This window comes from Dendroctonus ponderosae, unplaced genomic scaffold, assembly GCF_020466585.1.
Source record: "Dendroctonus ponderosae isolate FM_Combo_2020 unplaced genomic scaffold, Dpon_F_20191213v2 Dpon_F_20191213_1, whole genome shotgun sequence".
In the NCBI taxonomy this organism is placed as follows: Eukaryota; Metazoa; Arthropoda; class Insecta; order Coleoptera; family Curculionidae; genus Dendroctonus; species Dendroctonus ponderosae.
Genome location: NW_026017110.1, coordinates 54,557,105 through 54,581,829, shown reverse-complemented (window position 1 = coordinate 54,581,829; position 24,725 = coordinate 54,557,105). Strand labels below are relative to the sequence as shown.

The window sequence follows — 24,725 nt, the reverse complement described above, 5'->3', positions numbered from 1 at the left end:
ACATTTGAAAACTGTAACATTCAGCATTCTCCATTTTTGAGCTAAATAGTCTTGGGTGTTAATAAATGTCGACCGAGGAGTCTATTTATAAGGACTCATCTGAAAACGCATTCAGCAATTCGTCCAATTCGAGGTATTTACACTTATTGAAAAATGTCAGATATTTCCTGTGATTGCGGAAAGCTTAAATAATAAAATAAGCAACAAAAATGATAAAGGGTTACGAAACTACGATCTCCATCCGTAACCTTTTAAGACTAACATCAGCGTCGATAAAATGCGTAGAAAAAATAATAAAAACGTTTTAACACCCTGCAGATGCGAGCTCAAGCATTTTCAAAATATGGTATAATAGGAAAATTCCATATTACTTCTAAAATAACATCTAGTTTTACATAAACTAAGTATACTTAATAAATAATAATAATGCCATGTAATTTATTACATGGCATTATTATTATTTATTAAGAGTATTATTATTATATTATTAGTATTATTATTATTTATTAAGAGTATATTCATTGCTATCGTTAGGAAGCTTTCAGTGAAAAGTTGCCTTAGAGCAGTTTCAAATAAAATGTACTAGAAGTAGGACAGATTGTGATAAGAACAAAATCAAAAAAGGTGAGAAAAAGCTAAAAATAATTGGATGAATGAGGTATGAAATGCGGTTGCAAACTCGGTTCAAAAGATGATGTGTGAAATAAAAAAAGTTATTCAGTCTTAAGTGTAAATTATCAATCATTTATTTCTTCTAAACCTAGATATCACATCGCTATTTACCCGTTAGAACAATAGGGCTTATCACTTTCAATTTAATTATTCCTAATTATCAATAATTTGAAAAAACATGGCATGGCGCTTAGCGTCATTTTGAATATATTCTTGTCAATTGACTTGACGTAGGAAATCGAATGTGATTTTATAAACTGACATACATGGTACACTAAATTTAGAAAAAAATTTCAAGTTACTCACATTGATCTAGTTATACGATTGCACTTTTACACAAATTGCACGAATTAATGACGTGCTTTTCTAGTTGCACTGAACTTAATACTATAGTAATGATTATGTCTTTCAAAAATAACTTTTTAGAAACACAAACATGCTAGTTTGCATAGTACTAGTTTACCAGTACTATACAAGTAGTTTTTCTGTAGTACTAGTTTTTCTTTGAGCTTCGCTTTCGCATGCAGTTTTTCATATCTGAGTCCCAGGTTCTTGAAGTTTGCCGACACAGTAGCATATCATTGGTATGCCTTGGATCACGCATTTCGATATAACTCGGTGGAGAACACATATTTGAGTACTCCTCATAGAACCGCTTATATCCCCCTTCCAAAATGTACATTTCTGGAAAGTACAGTGAAGGGTACATTTGCATATTCTTCTTTCTGTCTTCTTGCCTCATATACCTGTATAAGTTTGGTCCTCGTTCAGCAGAAAATTCGCAATGGAAGATTAAGACGTTAGGTTTATCTAGTTTTCCATTGAAACTGATTTCTTCTAACATTGCAGAACACTGTTCATGTGTATATAGGTTTATTGCGCCGGGGATGTGTCCACCTTGGAACTCATAAGGGTATCGACAGTCTATAATGGTGAATGAGGGCACTCTTCCACTAAATTTTCCGTCTAGTAAATTCTTCAGCGTTGTAGCTGCAATAGCCTTCAAGTCGTGATGGCGGGAAACAGTCAAAGGAAGAGAGTAACAGCGACTGAAGTCAGCTATTAAATCGGGATCGAATTCGCATCTTTCCAGCGCTGACTTGATTACATCTTCCGAACAATGAAATTTCAAGTGACTATTTTCTGTAGAAACGGTACTGCATGTCTCAGTTTGAGTCGTCACATATTTTCTTTTTCTTAAGGAAAACGTAGTTTCATACTCCTCCGCGTCAGCCTGTTGGCTATTTCCATTGATTAATGGATTAACTTCCTTAAGATAACAGGAATCGCTAAAGGTTGTTGATTGTCTATCACTTATTTTCAATTCTGGTCCATTTATAAGTACGTCCAAGTGAGGTGGTAAATCGGCTTTTATCGCCACATTGATTTCACCAAATTCTTCGAGAAAATCAGCCTCAGTAGATAGCTCCATACCAAGTTCTTCAAATCCTGAGTCTCTTGAAGTGGTGTCGAATAAGGACAAATCTTCCACGTTTGACCTATAAATAAATATATCATACATTATGATTATTGTCAAGTTGCTAGTGGCAAGTTTTACTGTACTAATATATTTCCCGGGCAAGTAAAACCAAACGTAACCCATAAGGGAATAGCGTCTGGCAATGTCGACTAGGTCAAACTTTGCACGTTGTAATTTAATTTGCCCTATTCACCGCCAGTTCTATGTTTTGTTGCCGTCGATACATTACAGGTAAGCCTAATTTAAATGCTTTGTCTCACTCCTTTCTTTATATTCTGCTCTTTGTTAGTGGTGTCGAGCTACGAGGTACGGCCTTTTGTTTGAATAAGTATTTGGAAAAATATTGGGAATAGGTCCCAATATTGATCTGTTACTGCACGTGTTTAAACTATTACTTCTTCTTTTGATCTAAAAGATATCGCAGTACCCTTTAGAACATGTGCTTGCGGGAGACGCTGTATATTATATGTATATCATTATAAATATCAGTTTTTCCACCAAAGACCCCTTTAGATGCATGGGAAATTATTTTCACAAATGATATTTTGGAATCTATTGTACAACATACAAATAATGAAATTGAAGAAACGAGACTGACTTTTTTTGTTTTGTTAAGACAAATAAGTAGTGGGTCCGCGGGACCCGATAGTAGCAATTGTGAACCAAAAATTGGATAGTAGTACTTACGGGCTAATATAGAAAGAAGTAAAGAAATGATATAATATCATCATATTTTAGGTTTGGAACCTTCGATAAATTAGTCGCACACACGTTTTACTTTGTTATTTCCTATACAATCATCTTCGAATCAAATATTAAATTTTTGTCGCTTCTACCAGTTTCAAAGTATTTATATTTGAGCGTTCAATGACTATATTAATGTATAATAATCGCAGTATTGCAAAAGTTGAACGATTTTTTTCGGAAACGGCTCATAGATTAAAAGCACATGGTGCACAAGTAAAAAGCACATATTGCTATTGAACTAGATTTTATCTCAAATTTTTCATAGGCTTACATCACTTTAAAAGACCGGCGTTCATATAATTATATAACCACGTGATTTTCAAGTAGCTACGTACAAATTTTTAGAGGATCATGATAATTCATTGATTACAGATTCTCGAGGGTAAAACATGCAGTTACTAATTTTAGTTATTGAGATGTTAGAACATACCTTGTAACATATTCATCTTCCACAAAGTTACCAGTATCACTTTCTTCACAATACATATTTCAAAGACGGAACACCACCAAAAGTATATCTTAATAATGCGTCAAGACGAGCAGATGCCGGCTAGAGTAGATAAATTTAACAGGCCCTTTTCGCTTCAGTTGGACCTTTACTAGACCTTGTCGAAGAGTGCAATGGGTTTTTATGTGGATTAGAAGTGGTGACGATTGTCTGACTTTCTGTTAGTTATGGAGGGGATGGACCCCAAAACATGCTTCTCATGTTGAATGATCACTTGTTAGTTAAAAAAGAATGGCCAATTTACTGAAGAGACAATATTAGCATTACATTTCATTACAATATATTAAAGTTAAATTTTGAAAAACATTTTTATAGGATCTTTACAACACATAAAATAATTTCAAACGTATTTCTTGCTTCACATATTTCAATTGGCAGGTATACCTTACCTGATATAGGTACCTGCTTATCTAGGAAATCTTTGACGCCTGTTGATGGCCTGTTTTCAAAAATTTGCGAATTCGCTGGAAAAGCTTATTATCAGAATACTGTTTATAAAACTAGTTTTCTATCAGAAGATTTGTTACAAAAAACAATTTTTAAAAGAAACTGGTGAGTTTGTCGGATTTGTGTGTCGCCGTAAATTAGAAATTCTTCTGACGTTTTCCGAGCACGAGTTGCTTCCATCTTCAAAGGCCCTGATGATGACGTTCCTGCAGAAAGCGCTAGGCCACAACCTATTTAAGCAAGAATACATACTTTAATACATAATTTGTTAATTTATATAATGGTGAAGCTTTCGAGCAAAGCACCTCTGAAGATACAAGCCACTCGTGCTTGTGAAACGTCAGGAAGAAATTCTAATTATTCAAATAACACCAGTTAAGGATTTTGCTATAGTAAAAAGGGAAACAGCTTTTCGTACATAACGAAATTTTAGAGAAGGAAATAGATTTTTTTCAATCAAAATCGTTTCAAATCGATTTTATGTTAAAACGATCTGTTCTATATCGATAATTTGCTGTAAGTGTCTTTTTAGACTTGTTTAAAATATGAATTGCAAACTTAGGCTCAAACTTTACCCTTGATCATAGAATTTAATTATATTTCCTATACTTAATTGTATATATTTGTATACTTACTAATGTAAGGGGTCGTAGCTACCTGATGAAGAAAGAAGAAATCTGGATACTTGGATAACGAGATATAACCATAATATAGAAGCTTATTGTTATTTATCAGCATGTCTTAAATGCTCTTAAATATTCAGTATTCATAACAGCAACATACTGGTAAAAATGTCAATAACTTGCTATGTTGAAAATGATGATGATAATTAAATTGATTGCAAGTTGTAACTTGGATTTAAATAGACGAACGTACAGGTTAAGTGATTCTACTTTGAGAACAAATCATGCGTATATTCTTAAATACTTATTAATTCACTATGGAATGTGCCACTGTACCTACATATCTAAAATGTATGAAACATTTTCCAATCTGCTTGTGTCTGGGCTTAAGAAACATGGGTTCTTTAAATAGGCGAATAAATATTAACCTTAAACCGCCTTTTTGCGGTTTGTTTACTCTCAAAGAGTACGAAAGACCTGATCGGCAAAAATCAATTTGGTTCTAGGTAGGTAGAGAGACCAAAATGCACATTTTATGGAACAGGTACTATATAGAATTCTCGAGTGGGTGCTACCACCCTGTCTATATGATATGCTTTGAAAAAGGGAAAACTTTCTAAGCAGTAAACAATGGTGGCTCGAAAGTTACCTGCTATAAAGGCTTTCGATCCTAATGGCTCTATTCATTAAGAGTGAAATGTGAAATGTATTAAACGGATATAAACATTGAAATATTTTTTCAACCGATCAAATAGAACATTCTGTAATACCGGCAGTTTTGTCAATTCAATTATTCTTAATTTTATCGTAACTTCAGTTTCGTTTCTGGGACTGATTGCAAATATTGATTGAGAAACTATTTGGACTGGCTTTACCATATAAGTCTTTCTTCAATTTCCCGCGCTTAGTTTGATTAGATAGACTATACACCATTAGTATGTGTATTTAATATCTTTATTTAATAGGGTGCAATACTAGATAAAACTAACATTTAGTCAACAATTTTATTGAAAAACAATTTGTAATGTTATGTTATGTTCCAACCTTCCAACACTTATTTTTTTTATCAAAAGGAATTTCAAAAGAGGTCATTGCTTGAAATTAATGGGTTTTTCTGAGTTTTTAGGCAGTCGTTCGGTAGAATTTCTTCCTGACGTTTCGGAAGCACGAGTGGCTTGCATCTTCAGAAGTGGTTTGCTTCAAAACTAATGGAAAATTAATAAAAACTAATTAAGGACGTGGAAAAATTATGTCTAAAAAATGTTGAGGCAAGATACCCAACGAAAATCGGGGTTCAAAATTTGAGTTTGAAAAAATGACCTCCATTAACAAAATAATTTTGTCAATCTCTTGATTATAATAAAACACGAAATATATCAAATAAAGACTGTTTATTCATAAATTAATATCTTAGCAGATATAATTATATCGTAAACTAGCCCACAAATATGTATATATAGAGACAAAAATCAAGCAGAACAAGTGTTATAATAATTCAGTCTGTTTAATACACAAATCAGCTAAGTTTGATTATAGTATACCTTGTCTCTTGATTTATGCTCGGAACACACAAAATATTCTAAAATACTGAAATTACGCTTAAATTAAAATACAGTTTAAATAAATATAGAATGCTTTTCAAACAAATCAGAAAGAGTTGAGCCACTCTATTAAAAAGATTTGGTTGAGGAAGCATAATCACAAAAGTATTGCTAGGAAAATTGCACTCAACAAATAAAAACATGATAAATAAGTGAACCTTGTTCGATTACGTCCATTAAATAAAATAAGAAAAACAAACGACAACTTTGGTGGTAGCATTGCATAGAAGGCCCCTCATTATACCATGACTGAGCATAAAAAGCTACTTTGTTTGGATATACTCTTATATACAAAATAAATCTTAATTAACAAGACTAGGACTTACTTACGTGAATGTAATTGTATCAATCTAATGTTTAAAAATATTTTTAATCAGAAAATTACATTATGTAATGTTAAAGAACAAATTACCCAAAGCAGTCAGCAGAGTCAAACTGAGAACAGTCGAAAAAGCTGGTAAAAACAACAAGAACTAATAGAACAAAACAAGAACTAATTCGAACAATAAAAGAACTAATTCGAACCAAAAAAACCAATTCGAAAATTTAAAAAAAAAGCCAATTCAAACGGCAAAAGAACTGATACGTACGTACGGTTTAAATATTTTGTACTCATTAAGGTGAAATAAATTAAAACATTCACAATCTCTTCAGACTTCGCATTGGTCGCGGGCGGCTATCCGCATTCCACGTCTTAGATTTTTGTCTAAAATGACGAAGATCGTCCTCATGATCGGGGTGTAACATTTCCTTGTAAGCTACTGGCAGGCACATTTCAGAAAACTGTTGAAAGAAGCTCTTGTAGCCTCCTTCCAGAAGGTAAATTTCTGGAAACTGGAGCGCAGGGTAATCGCTCATATTTTTTGTGCGATCTTCTTTACGCAAGTAACGATATCTGTAAACAAACGAACATTTTTAAAATCTTGATATTTTTTAATTGTTTCTTGTATACAGCTTTGTGGTATTAATGAGTTTAAAATTTTGATGGTATAAAGCATGAAACAGCAAAGGCAAATTAATAATTATTATTGATCAACTTACAAGTTTGGTCCTCTTTCACTGGAAAACTCACAGTGAAAAACGAGAATGTGCCTTCTTCCTGAGATAGAAGATGGAAGTGTACTTTTATCCAGCAATTCAGAGATTTGTTCCTTTGTGTATATGTTTAGGGCACCATTAATATGGCCTCCGATAAATTCATATGGATAACGGCAGTCAATTACTTTGAAAGACTCTACAGAGTTGCTAAACTCTCCTTTCATTAGTTTAGCTAAAGTTTCTGCAGTAATGGCTTTGAGATCTTGGTGTCTGCCATTTATCAAGGGAAGACAATAACTTTTGCTAAAGTCCCCGATTAAATCTGGTTCAGTTGATGATCTCTGAACTGCACACATAATACTTTCCTCGGTTGCCGAAAATTGTCTGTTGAAAAGTCCTTTCATTCCAGTAGATTTTTGTTGAGGAAAAGAATACTCCATAAGAAATTTGGATCTCTTAATGAAAGTATTTTCAATACTTGTAGGAGGTTCAGCTCTTTTCACCGATGATCGATTTTCCTTATTTTCTTCATCATCAGAACCAAATAGGCTTGTCCGTACTTTGCTGTTTTTAGAAGTTGTTGGGTTTTGCAAAGACAAGGCACGACGAAATAACGGTCTTATGATGGTGTCTTTGGGCGAAGAGTGCTCTTCAGGATTAGCCCTCATAACTAGTGGATCACTAATGAGTTTATTAAAATCTTTGGGTAATATCGCTGGCTTTTCTATGGTTTCAATTTCTGCAAAGTCTTCCAAAAAGTCTTCTTCCATGGAACAAATTGACCCAGAACCGAATGAATGATCTCTAGTAGGGGATGCATAGGAAAGAAATCTTCCATTTTCAGCCTGGAAGACGGTGTCATATCCAGAGTCTTGCGAAGAGGCGTCCATATCGTCCAATGAACGTCTTGTGGGAAAGTGAGGAGAAGAATTCGTTCCGCAGTAAGATGTGATAGGAGTTGCTTCCTCAAATAACGATAATTCATTTTTGGATGGACTGATTGTCTCCTTAACAAAAAAGTCATCTTGCGAGATTTCCTTCCTGTAAAAAATGTTTGAATATATAACTATATTACGAACAGGGCTTAGCTTGTATTTTTTCTATATATTACTGATCAGTGTTCAACGTTGATGAATGAAACAAATCAGAGGGTTCCCAATTTTAAGCGCTGGTTAAACCGGTTCTACTTATACGAAAAATATTAAGTTGTCGTTTCCTTGACTTATTATGGACGAAAGAGACTAACTGTTTGAAGTCTGCTTGAGATTAAATGCTTTTCAAGCGAATGGGGAAAATTGAGTGGCTCTATTTAAAGAAAATTCGTCTGATACTAACAAAAAATTCAATTCGTGCCATTGCATCTCCTATGAAACGAATACAGCATAAAGTTGAGCTTTAATGCAAAAATCTGCTATATAACTTTTTAAATTGGAAAAAATGAACTAGTTCACTTAAGAATTTGTGTTAAATTGAAACCATTCTTGCAATTGAACCAATTGGTTTTGTTGAATTTCAGTTCAATTGATTACACTCACATGGATTTCGATTTTATGTTTCAATTAAAATTTTTATATCGCAAATGGGTGGATGGCCAAACGTGTAACTATCATCCACACTAGTTATCAAAGTAAAATCAGCGGTTTGAGACGGTCCATTTAAAGTTTAAACGGAGAGTCAGCTGTTCTAGGCTAAGAAAATTTCACTTTCACTGCGAAACTCGCGATTCAAGCACGAGAGGATTAGATGTTTTAGTTACCTTGCAAATTCGCAGGAATCACAGGAGTTGTTCTCAATTGAATCCCACATTTTGTTTAGGTGTAAAGTAAGTAATCCAAAGCGAAATGTAGTCTTTTTTTGTAATTTATCACAAGGTCATAATTCTAAAGGACGACGTTAAAAGTTCGACACCACTACGACACTACCATGAGCTCCGACAAACCGTCGCCTCGAATACTCAACGAAGACTGATAGAAACACCGGTCCAACTGTCTTTATTTCAGTCCCCACACTACAGTTACAGCATGGAGGGGGCATCAGCCCTTTCCAAATTCATAGGGGAGGTTAGGACATGTAGGGCGCGAAAACATTAACCTCCATGTGCTGTTAACTATGTAAATTCGAATGTTTTTTTCCGGCTGCACCAAATAAGTCTAAATATGCAATATTTCCAAAAACATCAATTTTCCTGCGGCAAAATGCCAAATTAATTGGAAACTTGAGTGAAACTTTTTCGTTTGAGCATTAACCTTGCTCTCTCATACTAGCTATTCTCATGTAGACTAGAAAGAGAGAATTGAGAATGACTTTGGAACTTCAATTAGGTATCTACATCCAATCTGCTAAGTCCTAATGCCTTTTTTATAAACAGCATCACGAAAATGTAAAATAAATTGATTGGAAAATTGCTTTGAACGAAAGGAACTGTTAATCGTAGTTAAATTGACAATTAATAAAACAAAAGCTGTTCTATTTAAACGGCATCATTTTATTATTTATATTATTTATATTTATTATTATTATTTTTTATATTTATTTTAAAGGAACGTTATGACTTACTACGAAGTTTGCAGTTAGTGTCTGAAATTGTTAAATGGCAAGAAAACAAAAATATTTTTTGTGTGTAAAAGCTATGAATGCCACAAGATTTTACAAATAGCCCAAAAATGTTCAACCGTGATTAGTGGTGTAATCGTTGATTCCAGCCACCAATAAGTTCTGGTAGTTTTCGTAGCAAGACACTCGAAAATTCCTCGCTGTGTTCAAAGCGGATGAACTCGGTTGCTTCATCAAAACATGAGTTCCAGAGGAATTAGATTTAGGTATCGGATATTATACATGAAATATATTTAGAATTTGGAGTTGAATTCAGAAATGTAATGATATGGGTGTTCCATTTAAAATAAGCAAGTTGATACCTACTATGTAGGTATGACCGGAAGTGTCGCCATCTTAAACATACTTTAGATCGCTTGCCCCCAATGACTTCGGCATACTGTCCAATTTTCAAATTTCTCCTAATTATAGTTTACCAGATATCGATCGCGGCGGTTCCCGGTGGGACACCCTGTATAACTAATTGTTTCATAATGAAAATACTAACACAAGCTTATAAGATGAATAATAATTGTTCAATTTGGAAGCAGGTATAATTAAACAATTCAATGAAAATTGAATACGCCATTATGGGATTGCTCATAACTCACTTCTTACAACCGACGCATTTTTTTTAAATGGAGAAGCGATGGTTCATCAGATTAAAGCACCTCTAATAACATTCCTTGCAATATTAATTAATTCGGCTGGAGATTCACATTTTATTTTATCTTTATTTAGCATACAAATAATCATTCAACTGAAAAACCGTACGAAGATCTCGAAAACAAACTATTAAACAGAGTAGGCAAAAGAAAAATTATCGTTAATATATTTTCAGTTGTACCTATAACGAGAAACACTATAGTTAAACAAAACATATTGAAAAATTGTGTTTTTCAAGCATTTGGTACCACGTTAATATTTAGCACAAACAGCTGTCATCCCTAATAATCCACAAATCACATCACAAATCCGTATGGCCTTTAAAATGACTTCTAAACATTCAAATTCCTAATTTTGAAATCAATGGATTTTTCATTAAATATGCAAACAAAAAAGTGAAACTGAAAGACAATCCTTGCGAATATTGCTGCCTGGATCTCATTGAGTTTTAATTCAAAACAACGTTATCTCTGTAACCTTTGAAAGGTTCAAAAATATTTAAATCATTATTGCAATAAAAAAAACTAGGCCAAAATAGCGATAAAACCATACAATGCTGTTCTTTGTGAGAAGATGAATACTTAATATAATAAAAATTAGGAAATTTATGGAAAGGATATGAAATTTGGCCGTCTTGAAGACTCACTGAGCCTTGCACTGAGTTTAGGTCGATTTACTTGAGTCGAGCTTCAATTTGATTTTTTTATTCTATAGGCGGTTTGGTAATACCTATTTGTAATTTACATCGAAATTACATATAGTAGGTACTTAATTCCAGAATAATCAAAACAAATACCTAATTTTGTAAACTTTTTTCATTTGGCAATTTTTTAAATTCATGACAAAAATTGTAACTTTCGTGTGTAACTTCAAGGTACTACCTACCTGATTTTCTAAAGACAGGCAAACCGTTTAGATATTATCTTTGATCAATAATTGGACATCCAGTACTTACATCTTTTAGCAAGCGATATGTGTAAACATTTATTTCGCATCACCTCTTGAACTTTTTTAAGTATATCGATCGTATTTGGGCATGCAAAAGTTACGAAAATATACCATTAGACCATTCAGTAGACCCAATAATCAAATATGTGTAGGATATATTTGACGTATAATATAAACATTTATAAAATTATCAGCATTACCAAACGGAAATTGCTATCGTTTCGCAATTCGATTAGCTATCGGAAAAAGCTATATATATTAATTAAATTTTAATTATATTATGTAGGTATTGTTATCTGTAGGATAAAACTTAAAGGAATACGTTTTAATTGTTTACTAAGAAATAAATGCGTTTTAGTTGGATATAGGGCAAGTTTCAATTAAGTTTCTATCAAATTCACTAACAAATCGCTAAATTTTGATTTTTTGCCATGAGCTTTGCACTTTTGGGCCTTTTATAAGATAAATAAAGTGTTTCAAAAAATAAACATTGTTCCTATTAGCACAGCTACGAAAATTTTGGAAAACTGTGGGGCTTAGAGGTAGAAGATTTTAAAAAAGAAAAGCTGCTCTTGCTATCCCTTGGAGCTTCACTGGTTACCCTGCGTGAACTTTTTCTACTGTTATTTCACCCTCGTGGCCGTTGACCTTTTTTTCCCGGTGGATTTATCGCCGTTTCAATAATCCTAATTCGGTATGTAATTACGAAATCCATCCAGAGCAGCAAGTGAAGAATATAGTTATTTACAAGGTGTTTATAATTGGTGTTGTCGTAAATGCTTTTTGCCATACACATGTATTTTTACACGGTCATTAACTGCGCACTTACTGAGTTCATAAAAATGATCAGCTATAGAGTTTTGTGCTTTTACGACAAAAGCATGTGAACACACAGAAACTACTACATTATGCAAAATTCCGGTCCTTAGTATTGTTTTCCTATAGATAACCAGTTATGAAGTGTATTCAAAGTTCTCGTGAGAACGAAAATCTTCATTAATAACTTGAACTGTAGTTTTACTAGTCTGATTTCAGAAAAATTAATTTTATCAATCAAATCAAACAGATTAACTGAAGAAATCGTATCGTATGCTATGCTGTTTTTGATTTATTGTTTGTTTACATCGCAAGTCGGTGGAAATTCAGGAGTATTATGCTTCTATCAACCAACGTTTGGAACCGACTTTCTGAATACCTTATTTGGAATTGTTCAATTTTCATTTGCTCGATAATTATTTTGAAATTAGGAGCTTTTTAGGTATTAAAGTAGTAGGTATAATATAGACGAGAAACTCTATCCACTTAATTAAAAACACAGACTCACTTAAGCTAGGAATTTACTGATATTTTTGTATGTTTTATTTTAGACTGACGCTTTGTTTCACAATTTTCTTACAGCTTTATGGACGTTAGAAAAACCGAGCTTTTTAAGAGTTTTTGTTACTCTTTTTTATCCAAAAAACGAATTTCTTATCAAAAAGTGATAGAAAATAACGTTTAAAAAGCCAAAAATATTTCACAGTTTGCAAACAAGAAAATATTTAGGGCAAATATTGTTCAAATATGAACTGAATATTTCATAATTGATAACATTGAACAATAGTAGAATCGCTACCGTAAATCTTAACGTAAAAGTCCAAGTTAGTTTAAATTATTAATTATCTTTTACAGCTTGAGTCCCAGTATCAATTAACTAGAATCCCAACTAGCTTCTGTTGATTTTGACAAGCAATGCGTTTGTTATATCAAAAAGAGCACTCATTATCAGTTCGTAATAAAAAAACGTTAGTTAATTCGGTCTTTCCAACGACTCTAAGGTTAAGCAAAGTACCTACCCAGATAAAATTATTTGTAAGTACCTATGCACCGGCTTCAACAAAGATTTTTTCTTAGGAACCGTTTGACGATATAATCATTACTATTTTACTGCCACCGTGTGTACATGTAAGAAACATTCAACATTTACATCTAAAACTTGAAATATTCTATCAAATCACTTGCTACAGATTGTTGCAGTATGTAATGTTTGAATCGATGTTACACTCATTCGGAGAAGATTCGTTCAAGTGCAAAGTGATCTGGTAAAAAGCTGTTTGATTTGATTGTTGAATTTGAACATGTATCCCGGCACTGAAAATCTAATCGACTTAAAATTCTATCCAGGGCTTCAAAATTTCAGTTAAAAATGTTTTTCCTAAAGAGCTAAACGATACAATTATATTTCAGCAACATACTCTAAACTATAATACTGAGCATAGATTTTTCGTCGCAATTGTTGAATTCTTTTTGAAATTTCAAACCACGTGCGTTACCTCAGTGTCGCTATGCTAAAAAAAGTTTGGTTAAAATATCTATAGCGCCAATTTTCAACGTTATTCAACCTGCTTTCAATATAACCTTGAGTTTGTTTAATACATCCCCTTGCTTTTATAGGCATCGGATTCGTGATCTCTCTCACTTTCTTACTCTCAATCTCTTGCATTGCGTGTCTTATACGGGCTTATTTCAACGTTCTATTACAAATTGGCGCGACGTGCTTTAAAACATGTTATTTCACAAATAACCCCAAGAGGCAAAATTTGAAGGGCTTGATGATCTGTCTGTCCATGAACTTCGATTATTTTTCTAAAAATGCATACGAAGTTAAGAGAACTACTTTGCGATTGACTTCGAAAAAGTTGTCTCGAAAAATTTTAGTGCTGGATCATTGGATTCATAAGGCACATGTTTTCTCTTTTCAAGGTAGTTTTGTAGGAAAAACTTACCATTGCTCTAAGTTGTGTGTAAAATATCTAGACACGAATCGCGTTTTACATTTTTTTTTATTCTCATTCAACATGTCACATTTGTAAAGGTTTTTCCGAACCAAGTAGTGATTTACTAATTAAAGGAATACATTTATTGCAAAAAATAGAGCATTTTTAGTACGCTAATTTTACGTACCTTACTGGTATAAAGTACGAAAAATAAAAAATTGAAAACTTTATCTATTTTTTAATTTACTCAAGCATTGGATGGCTAGTTTCGATTTATTCAATAAGGTCACCATCAAGATTTGTCACAAATAAACAGTCAATTTAGCATTTATACACGGTGATTCTGGTTGAATCTGGTTAATTAATTACAATAATGTCCCTACATGATATAAAATGTTTCTTAAATCGCATCGTTTCGGAGATATAGAACTTTTTTATAGAGCGAAAAAAATGTTTTTCTAGTTTTTTCTTCATAAGTTTTGAACCTTTGATCCGACTGTAGTGAAATTCGCAATACCAACACTTCTTTCTGGACTTTATTGATGTTCCTTAAGTTTTAACCACTCAGCTTCTTGTAAAGTGTATTTTATGGGCCACCCCCTTCATTTTATATCAGAACTCGGTCAAAAAAAGTAACTTCTATGCAACAGCTACACAGAGTTACCTATTCATTGATTAATTTGAAAACGTTTTTGTCTTTTGGTATTTTTTCACAATTTATCTCGTTTTTCTAGCGTCCTGGTTACAACTCAATGATTTGTGTTCACTTACATTTGTGCAGAATATTGTCTGAAGTCTATTTCAAAGGAGTTCTAAGACATCTAAGATCAATCGTTTATAAATACCTGTGTGGAATTGATTCATGGGATTAAAAACACTTGCGATAAAACAAAAAATAATCACGTTCAAATAACAGCTGCCGTTAATACACTAGTCCGTTGAAGCCAAAAATTGAGGCTGGAGGAATGCACTTTGATCAATTATTGTAATTTTTGTCTTAGTCGGTTAAAGCTTTTAGTAATTAGTAGTAGTAAAAAAAACTTTCAGTAGTAAATTGTTGTGTATTAACGTAGTTTTGATTAAACTATTGTTTGACATTGTAATAATTTTTTTATAATATAAAAATACTTTCGAAATAGACTTGTAACAATTTTTGCACAAACGTTAATTGACACAAATCATTAGGTTTCCATGTGTTGATATAATGTTTAACGAAATTTTTGTGACTACGTTCTCCCTAATTTCATTAAATATCTCGGAAACAAAATAAAATATGAAAAAATAACAAAAGACAAAAAAGTCTCTAAATGAATCAGTAGATAGTACTGTAGAACCGTTTTATTCAGATTATTTTTGTTGTACGTTTTGTTACAAACTAAAAGGGGGTGTCTCAAAAAATACCCATAAGGTTAAAACTTAGGAGTATTTGTAAGGTCATTGGCAAGGTTTATATTCCGAATTTCACTACAATTGGATAATATGATTCAAGACTTATTAAGAAAAAAGTAGAAATTGTTTTTCAGTGCTCTGTATTTGCGAAATGATTCGATTTAGGGAAAATTTTATATCATGTAAACATTATTCTAACCTGTCCTATTGATTGCCGAAGTTATCAAGCTTAAATCTTAATCACTTGGACTATAGTTGAGTAATTTATTATTCCTACTCAATACATGGGCTTTTGGCACTTTTGTTAAGAATTGGCGTAAATATAGTAAAAGTGCAGATTAAGGGATTAAATCTGAAAAATTAGAAAAGCCTCGCACTATAATTTAATCAATGGATTACTTGTTGCAAATTCAAATAACTTGTTAAGTAAAATCATATACACCGTTGAAACGCTTTTTCATTTAATTCAACTTCAATTAATAGGTCGTATTCAACAATAAACATGCAAAGTGTGAACTTTTAGACAGATTATTAAACCGATTTTTAAGCCTATAGTCGCACGAGAAGTCCGTTGCTCAAAAGCCAACTGAAATTTAGCACTTAAATAGTGTTTTCATTCTGGTCAATTAATGCTTCGTCGAGGTTAAGTCGTTCTAAATGAACTAATTTAGAACAAAGCGGCAATGTAACTAACGTTCCTAGGAAAGGATATTACATATTATGTGCACCAGGGGCCATGTGGCTCGAGCTGATGGTGACCAACGCAAGGCAGAGACTGGAACATTTATTTGAGAAACGTTTTCTGTCAATAAATTTATTTCTTCAACATTTCTAATAATAATTGTCCATCAATATCACTTGACTTTGTGATACAAAATACCTAAAAGGATTACTTTAAGGTGTTTAATATAAAAAGCACGGTTTGGCATAATATTCGTTTAAATCTTTGGGATTTTTTAACATGATTATTGTGGATAATTTGATCATATTTTCATTAACTGATATATCAGCACTACCGCAAATAAAACGGTTACCATTTAGTGTGTAGTCGCGCTCAACCTCTATTGTGTTTGCGTTAAGAGATAACTGAAGAGGCTGTATTTATGTTCGCACAATTTAGACAGTTTGCTGTTTACAATCTATTTGTGCATGCGTCTGTTTTCCTAAGTTCAGGTTTCGATTAGGAAATTAAATAAACCATGTCTAATTCTCAAGATGTTTGTGGGGTTGTGATGGGTGTCACTTGTATCAAAAAAATTAAAAATTATCTAGAATGTAGGGTGTTCTTTCTACCTATTGTAGAACAAAATTCTTAAATAGACATATAGATAACAAGTTTTCTTTAAAATATTTTTATTTTTGCCTGTCGTTACAGCCATTTCTAGAAATGCCCTGAAATTCAGTCAGCTTTGGAAAAGTCTGTAAAATTTGAGAAAAAGTGGAATTTTTTCCAAATGAAAGCAGATGATGGGGTTGAAGAGTACTATTGGTATCCAGTAATTTAAAACAGTGGCAAAATTGAAGTTTATAAGGGCAGAGACCATGAAGGTAACAGACCAAAGGGCAGATGCCGACTCGGTCGGATGAGAGTCGTGAACCGCGACACCCCCTTTCCGTTGTATGTCCCACATGACCCTCGATTAATAGAAGTAGCCCGCGATCACAACCTCCAACTTTTACCTTTGGAGGTTTTGCACCTTGTACTTGCTCTATCTTGTTATCAGGCACTTGCTTTTTCCGTTTATTTACGGTAACCCTGAACTAACTGGCGGATACACTGGACGGTCGGTGGCATACATTATATGGTATATGAGCCCTTGATAATGTAGGAAACGGACACAATTTTGTAAATTTCTGCAGTCAATGAAATAAATGCATTTGAAACCTTTCCTAAATCACGATATTGTTCATCAATATTTCTGGTATGGAACGATCTGAATTGATTGACGTCTGGATATAGAACTTAAAAGTAAAATTATGCTGAAGAAAGCATAATAATACAGAATTACAATTTTGATAGCTGAATACTTTGAAGTTGAAGTTAAGCGCAGCAACGGAGCCAGTCCATCTTTGTTCATATATTTGTTAATATCTGAAGATGTGTTCTCAGACGTTTGAGTTTTTTTTTGGTAAGTAAGCAGGATGTTTTCAATAAATTTCTGTCTACGTCGACGTGGCATTTAAACAGTAGTTTATTTTTAATACGTTTAAATATACCGGTAATTGAATTTTTCACAAGAAAGCAATCAGAAGAGCATTGTAAGAACATATTTACTCCTTAAGACTTTGTCTAATCCAGAGGTTACCAAGCTGTGTTCCGCGGCATCTAAACTAGTGTTCCGCGAAAACATTTGCTTGACATTTTTTTTGTTCAAGGTCATTTTTTAGGTGTAAAAATTAAATAAGTCTTCGATTAAACGTTCTGGATTTGGAAAGTGTTCCGTTTTCGAAAAAGTTTGGGAATCCCTGGCGTAATAGAATATAAAAACGACAAATCTTTTTATTGTTGTTATCATTGACTAGTCCGAGCAATTGTTAAGTTATGTGTTTGAGACGAATTATATCATCATTTTTCTACAAAATCCACAAATTGTTTGATGCAATTACACTGTTAATCAAATAATTATTGCTCTTTTAAGCCCTGTTCATTATTAGTTTTACTGGAACAATGCGCAAAACAATACGCGAAGCAAGCGCACGTGGTCTACGCACCAGTAGTGGAATATTCGAGAATAAATCCATTTTCACGGGACCGGAGTGCATTCAATCCTTTGTTTTCTTGTATCTAGGCAAAAGTTTGAGTCAAGGTTACTTTTGCTTTGGAGCCGAAAATAACCTTGACTACCTAGTTTCCGAAGTATCCAAGAATCAATTCAGTTGCAAACGCGCTATAGGCCCTTTTAATAATAATAGTATTATTTTATTATTTATTAACATAAATTAATTAAACTCTGGCTACGCGTGATACCTCGTTTTTGTCCGAGTACTTGCTTGAGTATAAAAGTAAACACATTTTTATGAGTTTTAAATTTGCGAGACAGTGTCTGTCTAAATAACTGAAATATTTATACAAGACATACATTAATTACATGAAAACAAACAATAAAATGCAAGAAGTCTCAATTTTCTTGGAATCTGAATTTCCGCCAGAATTTTTCAGTTAACAATTAGCCTGTTCGGAAATAAGGGCAATAAAATTTTAATTTTACTGTCGAAAATTTGTCTTCTTTTTGAAAGTTTATAAGTTAGGGAAATTGGCCTTTGAAAATAGTTTTTTTGGTTTCTCAAAACTTTTTTCCAGTTGTATTATTAAATATACAAGAATCGACTAAAACTAAAATAAAAATTTAAAGAAGTTTTTGACAGTCACGTTGAAGTCGACTTCCCATGTTGTTTCCGAATACATTTTGCATTTTATAGGAAATAATAAAAATAAATAAAAGGAGCCTTTAATAGATATTGTCACCTGAGACTCTGACTTATTAATTTAAGTTATTTAATTAATAAAAAATAAAATAATTGAAATTTAATATTTACTTAAGTCTGTGTTGATCTTAGAGCTTTATATTTGAGAAATATTGAGAATGACATTGAAAAACCATGGTTTTACAAAGAGTAGATAATATTAGGTAGGAAATTATATTAAACCGGTCGGTCGCGGGGTTTCCAGATCGCTGTTACCAGACACTCTTCACTTTTAGTTAAATACAATTTTAATTCCAAAAATAAAATTATAATATTAGCTAACACTTAAATGTATTCGGAATTTAGATTGCCATCATAGAATAAGTAGTACTACAGGATAGTATAGAGCGTACGAGTTAAAGTGTACATTTGATTTACGTATCAGTATTTTCAACTAAAACCTATTAGTTATGAATTGATAGTTCTAATATTTGAATAGAGGCGGCAAAAACTGCGCATTTAGCGCGATTAGAGGGTACAACTCTTCCCTCTTTCTTTAATTGTATTTCGTTTCACTGTACTCTCTTGTACGTCTGGCCACTTGACGACTAGGTTAAACTTTGCAGGATCTAATTGAATTTGCCGCTTTCGCCGCCATTTCTTTGATTTATTGCCGTCGGGACATTACAGAATAGTCTACAATCCTTTGATCTATCAAAAGTAGGGGCTTAGGTAAATACTGAACACCACATTTTCTCCTTGCCGAAGTCTCTGTTTAGAAAATCAAAGGAATGCCGCTGCCAATCAACCAGTGCCATAGAACTAACTAAAACTTTAAACTATAGTAATTAATTGACTGACAAATAATATTAGCCAAATATGAAGTACACATTGGAGAGCTAGGCCAATAATTTCTCCAGTTATATTCAGTAATATTGACATCTGCACATGCGCATTTGATTTTTAGTAAGGTTTGTGTCTGCCTTTGTACACACTTTAACCTTGAGATAATTTGATTCTTATTTTACTGCGGTTTATTTGCCGCCATCGTCTTGTATCCACGAGTTCTCAAACATATGAGATTTCCATAAGACATTGATAAACCACTTTTAAAAAATATATATTCCAGATACACTTTTAAACGATTCATTTAACACGGGCAAATAAATACTTGATGAAGAAACAATGACACGTCATTACACATGAAAATTTTATCCCAACAGACGGAACGGGAAAATCTTCCATGTCTCTATTATTTTCAGTTCAAAAAGAAGTCCCTTCTAACGTATTATAAACGGTGGCAAATAAAAGATTATCGTAAATGTTAAATACGTGTACAATAAATTATATAAATTAACCTTGTTAACTTATTAGACTTGAATGGAACGAATAATTTTAAATAATGTAACTTATATTTCAGAGTAAAGTAAATTCGCGTTTCTGGTACAATGAGACTAAATAATGCGCAAGGAACTTTACAAGTTCGTTCTAAAATATATTTTTTAAATAGACTGGAAGTAGAATTCGATTACACTTTAATTATTTGAAAAACTAGACGATATTTTTCATTCTCATTCACATAGACCTTTATTGAAAGTATGCGGTAAATGCTGAGGAGTAGTTGCAAACAGTGCTACTGAAGACATTTATATTTGAGAAGCGAGAAGGGAAGAAGAGAATATATTATATAAGCTCTATTTTCTATAAAATGCTCTTAGTTTTCTATAAAATGATTTTGGTACCACAAACCCTTCAAAATTAGTTCGGAAAAATGTTTAAATGATATTTTAAGTAGTTTAGCGTTCTTTCATGAATATTGGAGAGTGTGTGATCTTCTTAGAGTATGTACTCAAGTCTCTTCCGTATTTGGCATGCAAATAATAAACACGAAAACTATTACTTTTTCACTCAACTAATTATAATTGGTGAAATCTTATCACATCAATTTCAAAAAACCATTTTTTACGACAGCTGCCATTACTATCTCCTTTCGTACTGCAGAAATTCAAGTAATATGTATACGATTTTAAAAAATTAAATGTTCTTACATAAATCGAACATAGTGGTCTCCCATAAAGTTATCAACTCTTAGGATAGGAACTTGATTTGTTTTTAAAATAATTGGCAAAAAAAGAGAAATATTTTTTGCGCAAAAACTATGAATGCTGCAAGATTTTACAAAGAGACTTTTAATAAAAGTTAGATCGTGTTTTTGAGACAAAATATGCCAAATGTCTCTCTGGGGTATCCTACTTCAATTATCTACATGCCTTGGTCAAAAGTGGAAATATTGGGTTTAAAGATTTATAAATGTTGACAACACAAAAGTTGACCGGTTTACATTTTATGTATTTTCTCAAATAACTGAGGTTTTATTGAATTATATACTACACTGATAAACGCTATTTTCGACAGATTTAAGTTGAATTAAAATGTACCTTCTGAAATGAATTAATATTTCTATAAACGACGTAGATCTATAGTACTTGAAATTGAACCTACAGTTAGAAGTGAAGACGTCAGAAGTCAATTGAGGTTGATATTGAACTGAAACCAAAGAAAATGATTGACAATAAGACGTCCTAGTGGAAATATTATTTTGAGTTAAGAGTTTCATATGTATTTCCAAAACCCAGGAACAGACAGGAACTGCTATGTTTTTGTATACCTACTCTACTTACGTTCTATTTATACATATCTACCCTACTGAAATCTGACTTGAATGGACGAAGACGTGCAATGCAATTCCGATAATATCTCGAAAATTCTATAGCGAGTAGCAAAACATTTTGCTACTTGACCTTTTGCAAAAACAACTATTTTATATCATTTGAAAAGAAGACGTTGTTTTGTTATGACCCCGGTGCCCTGAATCTTGTCATTGAAACAAATATTCTTGATTCTAAAAATAAATCTGCCGATGGGCAACACAAAAAAACGCCGTTTGCAAAACGGGCAACTTTGTGCCTGTTGCGTGGGCAAGCTATGGTATACATTAAATGTTGCAGAATTGACCGACATAAGGAAATCCGCAAGAAATGCACAACATAATAGTATCTAAGTAATCCAACTCAGGATCCAAGGCAAATATAAGATCTCTTCTCGGAAACATTATCTGATGAATTAGTCTGCGGCCGGCCGTTTAGTACATCCTTAACAATGAACACATATCTGTAGAATTCACTACTAGGTATTCCAAAGTCACAAATTAACGAAATTAAATGGAAACGTCAGGCGGAAACCGATGGAATAACCACCAAAAGTTACTCGTTCTCAGCCCCATTTTTCATTAAACAAATAAACTGAACATACATGAAGATAGTTTATAGCTAGCTGCCTTTTTATAGGGTTTGGGGCGTTCAGTGTAGAGAAATCGGAGCCGTAACCAGAAAATCGAAATATTTTAGAGGTCGCAGTCAGATGCTATAAAAGGTAGACATTTAAGAGTTAAAAAGGAATGAATCGAATGTCAACAAATCGCCATGGATAACTTACTCTCCTTTAACACTTAATCTATGAGCCAGTCCAATTGTAGTGTTTTATATGTAACCGCGTAATCAATCCGTGTAATGGGTTGGGACAAATTTCCTGCTGTACTAAACAAATGTTCTCTTTTTTTCCAGGTGGCACGATGCAGCTTTCGGTAAGTTTGGCATTTCTTTTCCCCTGGTTGCCATGTAGATGTAGAACTTTTAGTCCCATATTGTTGACTTGGATTTTTTATTTTGTTGTGATTTTATTCGACAAGGAACAACGAGGGAAATTTTGGATTCTGGCTAGGGTTTTTCATCTTCAAAGTCACATTTGATACGTTAACCAAAGATGTTTTCTGCAAGAGATTTTCTGGTTTTATATGAACTCTTACAAATTTTTTGCCGCATTAGGTAAGCCTGTAATGTACACCCTAATTTAAACGGTTTTTGATTAATCAATAATTCGGCTAGATTTTTTAAATTTAAAAACATTTTCAGTTCAAAACAGTTTTCCAACATTAACTAGTCAGGTTCTCTACTGCGGACAGTTTTTATATTAATTTTAAAAAATTAGTATAAAGCGAGTGTGTTCTGCTGTGAAATACACTTTTTATTATCGTGTTAAAAAAGTTCAGTTATTATAGATTTTTTTCAAATTATGTCCTAATTATAGGAAATGCGAGTTTCATAGAAGACTTTCTGTTCTTTTGATAAAAAAAACTATTATTAGTGCTTTTCTTAACGCTTTTAAAGACATAAAAAAATTATTAAATTTCCTCCAAATATTGGGCATCTAATATAGAAAACTGAAAATAATGTTGTACTACATGCGGCCTGGTACAGCAATTTTAAATTATTGAGCTAGATTGCTAGATAGCTATTATGCCATCAAGTGTAATCTATGACTTTAATTGTCAGTTATAAAAAGTATTTCTTCTAGAATTTAACTCTGAAAGTTGAGATTGGGCATCGCGTAAAGAATGTGATGATCTAAATACACGCAAATTGAAACCTAATCTTTAGTTGTATGGGTATATTCAATTTTCCCACAAGAATGAAATGACAATTCTACAGACGGGTCAGTTAAATAAAACGTATATTATTTTTTTCTTAGAATTTCATTCAGGGCAGGCGCCGATGTTTATCACCGAAAAGGCTACCTTATCCAAGTTTTTATGTCTATAGTATCGTTTTTTATACTCAGTTCAAATTGCATTTCACACATGCACTGAGGTAACTTCAAATTGCATCTTCTCAGTACTTTACGCAGTGGCGTACCTTGAGGCAAGAGGGACACACAAGTGGCGTCTGGGAATATCCATCTTACCCTTTATTGAAAAGAATCTATTCTAACGATATCGATATGCACGCGGTTAATACCTATTTATTCACTAGTTATATAATAATAATGATTGAAGTTTAGGTCTAAAGTGCTTGGAAGCAAATTTTCCCCCCTGACCCACTACAAGAACACTAACATTATTGCAGCTTATCAATATCCAGAACAATGAACTTGAATGAATAATCAGTTTTGTTGGACGTTCTGTTGCCACTTGATGTATCAAATCCATTTTATTGAAGATGCAGAATACCAATTTTGATATTTTTGCACTAAACACATGTCGTTCTTCTGGTCATTACTACTAATAGTCCATCCTGTAGCTCTTATAGAAAATGTTATTCGAATTTCTTCCATCAAACCTATTCTATGTTGCATGTAGGACGTGAAAATTGGAGGTAAATATTTTAATTAAACAAGTTGAAGTTCAAGTTGAAGCTGTTTATTTATATTTGCCGAGGTCAATTTAATGCCAAGTGATACTATTATAATAAAACCAATATAGTTCAATTTGAATATCAAATAAAGGGGACTTACATAAAACCCCTTTTCTTAGTGACACGTTCCAACATATTCAGATTTCAGCCTCGTTCTGAGGAATAAGAACATTCTCCCCTAATTTACAAGCTATCCAGTTAAGATATTCAAATTTATGTAATTATTTTTAAATTATTGAAGCACATCTAGGCTTGCCTACATACATATGAAAGGGGGTGAAACCGCTCTACTAGCACGTGCTATTCCTCTATCTACACCCCACAAGTGGGGTGACTCAGTTTGTGATTTTGGGCGCCAAAATGTTAACGTCTTCACGACACACTGAGTAACAGTCGACTATAATTAACTTAATATGTGATAATGAATATCCAATGCATTTAATTTAATACACTCTCAAGTAAATATGTTGATAGCAAATGTGGAGAATTAAACTGACTAATGAGTTGCGGTACTGCGCAAAACATGATACGCAATTTATAATGACACCAAAAATTTACGCAATTTGAAGCCATTTTGGAGTTTTATTTCAAAACATTTAATATA

General features: G+C 32.8%; 2 protein-coding genes across 10 annotated transcripts; both read right to left on the bottom strand.

Annotated features, from left to right (window-relative positions):
- Positions 1–723: 723 nt before the first annotated feature.
- On the bottom strand, positions 724–4,987 carry LOC109533896 (M-phase inducer phosphatase). Of its 9 annotated transcripts, none has more exons than XM_048670170.1 (5): positions 4,490–4,807; positions 3,797–4,084; positions 3,330–3,650; positions 2,231–2,560; positions 724–2,171 (listed from the first exon to the last, which is right to left on the bottom strand). In XM_048670170.1, exon 5 carries the CDS (start codon positions 2,102–2,104, stop codon positions 1,166–1,168), a length of 939 nt encoding a protein of 312 aa, XP_048526127.1. In that variant the 5' UTR covers positions 2,105–2,171; positions 2,231–2,560; positions 3,330–3,650; positions 3,797–4,084; positions 4,490–4,807; the 3' UTR covers positions 724–1,165. The 9 variants fall into 9 exon arrangements, with proteins under 9 accessions (XP_048526127.1, XP_048526128.1, XP_048526125.1 ...); XM_048670171.1 differs by lacking the exon at positions 2,231–2,560 and having other exon boundaries at positions 724–1,356; positions 1,419–2,171; XM_048670168.1 differs by lacking the exons at positions 2,231–2,560; positions 4,490–4,807 and adding an exon at positions 4,814–4,987.
- Positions 4,988–5,851: 864 nt separating this feature from the next.
- On the bottom strand, positions 5,852–9,103 carry LOC109533882 (M-phase inducer phosphatase). Its single transcript, XM_019899392.2, has 3 exons — positions 8,873–9,103; positions 7,120–8,157; positions 5,852–6,973 (listed from the first exon to the last, which is right to left on the bottom strand). The coding sequence occupies exons 1-3, from the start codon at positions 8,920–8,922 to the stop codon at positions 6,718–6,720; spliced, it is 1,344 nt and encodes a 447-aa protein (XP_019754951.1). The 5' UTR covers positions 8,923–9,103; the 3' UTR covers positions 5,852–6,717.
- Between the last annotated feature and the right edge of the window lie 15,622 nt (positions 9,104–24,725).

Excerpts from the sequence above, each read along its gene's own strand:
- LOC109533896 (XM_048670168.1), bottom strand. The coding sequence starts at position 3,385 with ATGTATTGTGAAGAAAGTGATACTGGTAACTTTGTGGAAGATGAATAT. Across the intron at positions 2,172-3,329 it reads GAAGATGAATATGTTACAAG|GTCAAACGTGGAAGATTTGT; the intron begins GTATGTTCTAAC and ends ATTTATTTATAG.
- LOC109533882 (XM_019899392.2), bottom strand. The coding sequence starts at position 8,922 with ATGTGGGATTCAATTGAGAACAACTCCTGTGATTCCTGCGAATTTGCA. Across the intron at positions 8,158-8,872 it reads GATTCCTGCGAATTTGCAAG|GAAGGAAATCTCGCAAGATG; the intron begins GTAACTAAAACA and ends CATTTTTTACAG. Across the intron at positions 6,974-7,119 it reads AGTGAAAGAGGACCAAACTT|ATATCGTTACTTGCGTAAAG; the intron begins GTAAGTTGATCA and ends GTTTGTTTACAG.